Source organism: Scylla paramamosain, chromosome 18 (genome assembly GCF_035594125.1).
Source record: "Scylla paramamosain isolate STU-SP2022 chromosome 18, ASM3559412v1, whole genome shotgun sequence".
Lineage (NCBI taxonomy): Eukaryota > Metazoa > Arthropoda > Malacostraca > Decapoda > Portunidae > Scylla > Scylla paramamosain.
Genome location: NC_087168.1, coordinates 17,712,150 through 17,719,649, shown reverse-complemented (window position 1 = coordinate 17,719,649; position 7,500 = coordinate 17,712,150). Strand labels below are relative to the sequence as shown.

General features: G+C 50.3%; 2 protein-coding genes across 5 annotated transcripts in view; one reads left to right on the top strand and one right to left on the bottom strand.

Moving 5' to 3' along the window:
* Positions 1-7,500, bottom strand: part of LOC135109212 (RING finger protein 17-like) — a 107,051-nt gene that overhangs the window by 85,523 nt on the left and 14,028 nt on the right. The gene's annotated exons all lie outside the window — the stretch shown is intronic.
* On the top strand, positions 2,104-6,541 carry LOC135109406 (histone-lysine N-methyltransferase 2D-like). The gene is made up of 2 exons (XM_064020820.1): positions 2,104-2,279; positions 2,453-6,541. Exons 1-2 carry the CDS (start codon positions 2,231-2,233, stop codon positions 5,710-5,712), a joined length of 3,309 nt encoding a protein of 1,102 aa, XP_063876890.1. The 5' UTR covers positions 2,104-2,230; the 3' UTR covers positions 5,713-6,541.

Sequence of the window (7,500 nt, the reverse complement as noted above, 5' to 3'; positions counted from 1 at the left end):
GAGGAGGAGGAGGAGGAGGAGGAGGAGGAGGAGGAGGAGGAGGAGGAGGAGGAGGAGGAGGAGGAGGAGGAGGAGAAGGACGGAGACAAAAAAAAAAGAGAAGGCCTATCGTATTAACCTCGAGGAAAGTCTTAAAAAAAAATAATAATAATAAAAAAAATAAATAAAAAAAAATCAGAAGGGGACAAAGAAGAGACGGGCAGAGAGGAAGCTGTGAGGGGGAGAACTAAAATCAACTACACAACAAAAACAAGGAGAGAGCGATGGAGATAACAGGGGAAGGGAGAACTGTAGATAAGGGACGGAGGAAAGAGGAGAGAGGAAAGAGGAAAGATAAAGACAGGTAAAGAACGAAGGAGGTAGAAGGATAAGGGCAGAGAAAGGAGGGAACCCTTGCAATAAATTCGGACATCTGATGCATACAAGTTATAGAAAGAAATTTGCTCCAGTCATTACTATTATGTAGTTATTTCTATATGACTATACACAATAACGTAATACATCATTTAACTACAAGACACCCATAAATTCACCACTCAAAATACAGTAAACGAACGGAATTACAATATTCATCATTTACTCGTGAACAGAAGCACATCAGAACTTGTGGCTTTGGGATCATCACGCAGACCTTTCAGAACACCTACACGCTTATGAGCATCGCAGACTGACGGCGTGCTGGCGGTGAGTGATTTAAACAGTGACGTAAACAATGAAGAGCACAACATCGCGGTCATATGGCGCCGCTACAAACTATTAAAACTAAGCAACTGAGATGGAGGTAGAGCACATAAATGGCACGCCCTTGCTTATAACGTCCCATCCTATACTCCTCCTCTAACGACTTCTTATGACTCAGCCCTCCATGCCCATAAGCTCTCTTTTCTCCCCACTCCCCCCTTCCTCTCACCCCCATCCCCCATCAAAAGTCACTCTCATTAAGAACAAAGTAAATCAGTGCATGGAACAAATTAATGTGTGTGTGTGTGTGTGTGTGTGTGTGTGTGTGTGTGTGTGTGTGTGTGTGTGTGTGTGTGTGTGTGTGTGTGTGTGTGTGTGTGTGTGTGTGTGTGTGTGTGTCCGCCGTCACCTAGATGCCACCAGATCTTGGAAAAAGTACCCACATTTATCTGCATTTAGAGAGAGAGAGAGAGAGAGAGAGAGAGAGAGAGAGAGAGAGAGAGAGAGAGAGAGAGAGAGAGAGAGAGAGAGAGAGAGAGAGAGAGAGAGAGAGAGAGAGAGAGAGAGAGAGAGAGAGAGAGAAAGTTCTTGACGAGTGATAGAAAAGGGCGAGAGAAGAGAGAAGGGGAGATAAAGGCGATTTACAACCAAAGCATTCTCGATAACTGGAGAGGGGGAACACACACACACACACACACACACACACACACACACACACACACACACACACACACACACACACACACACACACACGGAGATTTAAAATGGAGATACAAATGCAAAACTAATTAATGCAAATACAGAGGAGGAGGAGGAGGAGGAGGAGGAGGAGGAGGAGGAGGAGGAGGAGGAGGAGGAGGAGGAGGAGGAGGAGGAGGAGGAAGCAGACCAGAAGAAAAACAAACGAGAGGATGCGAAGTTGAAAACACGAGATTCAAAACGAGAGAGAGAGAGAGAGAGAGAGAGAGAGAGAGAGAGAGAGAGAGAGAGAGAGAGAGAGAGAGAGAGAGAGAGAGAGAGAGAGAGAGTCGAGGTGGAAGACAAAGTACAAGGGAACATAAGCGGAGAGGACAGGAGCGCCAAAGACGAGAAGGGAGGGGGAATGAGAAGGAATAAGATGACGAGGAAGGAGACGTGTTAGGAAGGAGTGACGGAGCCAAGAGAGGGGAAGGAGGGGAAGGAGGGGGATGAGACAGAGGGCCACTTTTTTGCATGGTAGGAGGGAAAGGTATAAAGCTTGGAGGGGCGGGGAGAGCAGAGTCTGTTCTTCCCGCCCGTCCCAGCAGGTAGGAACACACACACACATACGAGTACACACGCCTTGGTTTGTCCACACACAAACACACACACACACATACACAGTTAAATTTCTCTCAAAATATTAACTGTACAGCGAGTTTTCATGACGTGGTGACCTTAAACGTTGCCTAACTGAGCTTGTTGCTGGTTTGTTGTTATACTGTAAATCAAAACTAAAATAACTCTCTCTCTTTCTCTCTCTTTCTCTCTGAGTGCAGCATATACACAAAAGGAAGGACAGGAGCAGAAATGGAGACGTTGTGGCGGCTACTGCTGCTGGTGGTTTTAACAGTGGGAGGTAAGTGGCAGTGGTGATAGTGGCGGAGGTGGTGACGGTGTTAGTTCAACCATTCACCTCAGCAAAATGACTCCACATAATGGCCCCTAAAAAGTTGTTTGTTACTGCAGTGTTGTACTGACTAAAACAGTGGCCAGAAAGTCTCAGTAACCCTCCCTCGTCTCGCTCCTCAGGCGTGGCGGCAGCGGATCCCGCCCAGCGGCCACACCAGATCATCTCCTTCAACTTCGGAGGTCACCCTCTCGGGAACCAGTTCGGAGGTTACAACCCCGCCCAGCTCACGCCAAGCCTGCCCGGCAGCCTGCCCGGCAGCCTGCCCAGCGTGGGGCTCCCCTCCCAGGGGTACGCTAGCCACGCCGCCCCCGCCTCCACGCAGGTCATCCACAAGAGTGGGAGTGACGACGCCGACGACCACCAGCTCCCGTCCCCTATAAGTGCCGTAACTGCCACCTCTATCAACACTCACTCTAGCCCCGCCCCGGCCCCTCACGCCACCACCGCCTCACCACAGTTCGCTATCAATACCGACGACGGGGCTGACGACGCCAACGACCAAGTGCTGCTTCTACCTGCAGGCCCAACGACTCCCTCCCCGTACAGCTACCCTACCCCCGCCCAGCCCCTGCACCACGCCCCCGCCCAGTCCCTGCACCACGCCGCCCCCGCCTCCACACAGATCATTATAAAGGATGACGGTGGGGATGACGGCGGGGCAGACGACGCTGACGACCAGTTGTTTTTCACAGCTGGCGTAACGACCCCGGCCCCATACCACTACCCCACCCCCGCCCAGGCCCTGCATCACGGCGTCCTGGCCAATAACCACCTCGCCCCTGTCCAGCCCCTGCACCACATCGCCCCTGTCTCCACCCAGGACGACCACGGCACTGATGACATCGATGACCAAGCCTTGAGTCTGCCCGGCGGCCCAACCACTCTGTCCCCGTACAACTACCTCACCCCCGCCCAGCCCCTGCACCATGCCCCTGTCCAGCCCCTCCACGCCGCCACCCAGAGCACACAGGATGACCTCGGAGATGACGACGCCGACGATCAGGTGTTACTTCTCCCTGGGATTGTTGTTACTCCCTCCCCTGCATATAACTACCCTACTCCTGCCCACTCTGTCCAGCCCCATTTCCAGTCCTTCCACCACGCCGCCCCCGCCTCCACGCAGGTCATCATAAAGGGTGACCACGGGGATGATGATGACGACGACCAGGCATCGTTTTTCCCAAGGTTCACATACAGCTACCCTACTCCTGCCCAGCCCCTTCAGCCCCCTGTCCAGGCCCTGCACCACGCCGCCCCTGCCTCCACACAGGTGAACATACAGGATGATGGGGCTGATGATGCCGACGATCACGTGTTGCTTCATGCAGGCAACTCAGGAACCTCCTCCCTGACGTACCACAACCCCACCGCGATCCCTGCTTTCCACCACGCAACCCCAGCCTCTCCCGCCCCGCACCAGCAGACCCTCACTTCTCAACACAATGATGACAAACCAAGTGGCCACGTTCAGAGCCTTGCTGGCGGCGTAGCAGTCACTCCTAACCCCATCGACTTCCATGCTTTTCCACTCTCTTCACAGACCCTTATTCAAAGCCAGCAAGGGATAACACAGCAACAGCAACAGCCGCTACAGGTACACCAACTGCTACAGCAACAACAGCAGCAGGTCCATCAACTGATCCAACAACAACAAAACGAGCAGCAAATACATCAGCAGCTCCAACAACAACAAAACGAGCAGCAAATACATCAACAGCTCCAACAACAGCAACAGCAGCAGCAGGTACATCAGTTAGTCCAACAACAACAAAACGAGCAGCAAATACATCAGCAGCTCCAACAACAACAAAACGAGCAGCAAATACACCAACTGCTTCAACAACAGCAGCAGCAGCAGCAGGTACATCAACTGCTACAGCAACAACAAAAGGAGCAGCAGATACATCAGCAGCTCCAACAACAACAAAACGAGCAGCAGATACACCAATTGCTTCAACAACAGCAGCAACAGCAGCAGGTACATCAACTGCTACAGCAACAACAAAAAGAGCAACAGATACAACTGCTCCAGCAGCAACATCAGCAGCAGCAGCAGCAGCAGGTACATCAACTGGTCCAGCAACAGCAGCAGATACAACTGCCCCAGCAGCAGCAGCAGCAGCAGCAGCAGCAAGTATATCTACTCCTACAACAGCAACCGCAAGGACAAACACAACTGCTGCAACAGCAGTCCAGGGGCCCAACCAGATCTTCGGCACAGTCCCTTGCCACAGGTGTTGGCAACGGCAATGATGATGATAATGGTGATGACATCATCGTGAAGGCGCAGCGACATGATGTGGCGGTACTGCCCCAAACCTCTGACTACCAGAGCTCCACCTCACGTCCCCGACGTCCCACTGAGGGCTCCTCTCAGCAGCCACTCCAAGCCATAGTGTCGCCTCTACTGAACCTCAATAAGCAACAGCACCTGGAAGTTGACGATGTCACAACAGCCTCCTTTAGACACACGCTGTCCAACATCCTATCTGGCCTCACCGATGGTGCCATCACCTCCCCAGAGGAGGTCAACTTACCAGACCCTGACCTCACCACTCTCCGCCGGATCAACTTCTTCACCGCCACTGCCCCACGCCGCACCAAGGGCCGCACCCGCCCAAATCTCACCACCAAGCAGCCCTTGGTGCTGCAGCAGCCTCCACAGACCACCACCTTCATTGCTGTATCTCCCTCCATAAGCAAATCCCTCTCAGCTAAACAGACTCAAAAGTCCACAGCTCCCCAGCAAACCCTGAACACTGCCATCCCCCAAAAGCAGGCCAGCCGTCAGCAGAGCCAGCAGATCAGTTCACAGCACAGAGTACAGGCAACTCCCCTCTTCGATAACACTTTCAGCCATGGAAGCATCGGGAGTGGTGGTTCAATCAAACTTGAGCAAAACCTTGGGGGCGGCGCCACTTCCCTTAACTTTGGGTCGGTGGCACAGGTGACCCAAGCCCAGCAGCTTCTTCCTTCGCAAAAAGCCAGTCCTGCTGGCCCTTCCCTCACCTTCAAGGGTGAGGTGGGTCTCGCTCCCTCCCTGGATGCAGACGTGCCTCCCTCAACCGTCGTTGCTAGTGAGCCACAAAGTTTAGGAAAGCTTCCAAGCGGTGCACTAGCCACTCTGTCAGCCACTGCAAACACCCTGCCAGCACAGACAGACACACTTGAAGCGGTGGCAAATGGTTTCTTGCCTAGCTCCAGCGCGTCGCTACCTGCCACAGGTTTCTTGGTGCTGGATCCCGCCTTCAGCCAGCAGTCATCGGGCGTCACGCTTGCAGATGTGGGGATTCTGGAACAAGGCGGCTCCCCTGTGGTTAGCGAGGTGGGGAGCAGCCACCATGGCTTTGGAATCCCACTGCCTGGACTGGAGAAGTAGCTCCCCTCTTCCCTCACTACCACATATTCACACAGTGTCACTGTTCCAATTACCAGTAAGGGGGATTAGACATGCCAGTGTTCCTCCAGCCCCATCCCTGCCACAAAGGACACCCCAGGACAGTAAGTTAATTGACTTCCTGTCCTTCCTGATAACCCAGCACACCAAGGCCTGGCTCTGAACTCACCAAAAAAATAAAGCTACAGCTGATATCAAAGAGTTCTGCTACAAGTACAGATGAGGCACTACTTCCCTCATCCAGTGTTGACCAGGCAATGCTGCAGGACTTGTCCATCTCAAAGGAACACAATGCAACACAGAGGAAGAACAAACAGCACCAGACCAAATGATCCTTACGAGGCTACTGTGATAAGTTACACTACCTAATCTTGCTATGGGATGTAGGATAGTGAAGATGAAGGCCCCTCCCCCAACTAACCTTCCTTTTCTAAGTCACAGCACCCTTAATCCAGCCAGGCACATGACACAGATGCACCTCACCACTTCCCTCTCCCTTTAAATGTGAAGGGCCTTGAAGAGTCCCTTAGCTAAGGACCTCGAAGGATCCCCTAATGTGGCACCAAAGTCATGCCAGTTACCAAGGACACTACACAACCTTGTACTGTACATGTGTGTGTGTGTGTGTGTGTGTGTGTGTGTGTGTGTGTGTGTGTGTGTGTGTGTGTGTGTGTGTGTGTGTGTGTGTGTGTGTGTGTGTGTGTGTGTGTGTGTGTGTGTGTGTGTGTGTGTGTGTATTGTTGTTATGTTACTATTGTTGTTGCTGTTCTTCAATTACACACAAAATGATAATAAATTTTTTCATGTACAATATCACCCTGTGTATGTATAACCAGAGAGAGAGAGAGAGAGAGAGAGAGAGAGAGAGAGAGAGAGAGAGAGAGAGAGAGAGAGAGAGAGAGAGAGAGAGAGAGAGAGAGAGAGAGAGAGAGAGAGAGAGAGAGAGAACAAGAAAGAAATGAAAAAGACGTACGTATCCGGCAATATTCAAGTATCCGGCATGTCGGCGGTCCCGTTGATGCCGGATAAGAGAGATTTTACTGTATTCAAAGAACGTACAAATCAAATTAAAAAAAAAAATTCCGAACAGGCAAGGAAACAAAAGTTCCTAACACACAGAGTCACAAGAAAGCACAACATCTGCTGAGCGGCGTCCAACAGCTGCTCAGAGCCCCAACCAATTATTTAAAGTCCCAGCCTCCATCACCCGACCCTGAGGGAAGGAAGGACTAAAGGACCCTTAACCGTTTTGGTGCTAGCCTTTTTTTTTTTTTTTCCATAACCCCTTAGAAATTTTCACATTTTTTTTGTGCTAGAATATTTTAATTAGTTAATTAATTAGTTCAGAAGCATACAAAATAAGACAAAATGAACCTCTTATTCTTCTGAAGCATAGAAAATTGAGAAAATGAACCTCTTATTCTTCTCAAGCATTGAAAATAGAAAAAATGAACCTCTTTGTCCTGAAGCATTGAAAACAAAAAATGAACCTCTTATTCTTCTGAAGCACTGAAAATAGAGTAAATGAACCTCTTATTCTTCTGAAGCATTGAAAATAGAGTAAATGAACCTCTTATTCTTCTGAAGCATAGAAAATTGAGAAAATGAACCTCTTATTCTTCTGAAGCATAGAAAATTGAGTAAATGAACCACTTATTCTTCTGAAGCATTGAAAATAGAGTAAATGAACCTCTTATTCTTCTGAAGCATAATGAAATAAACCTCTCATTCTTTCTATTTTCCATATCCCCATACAAATTATACTCCTAC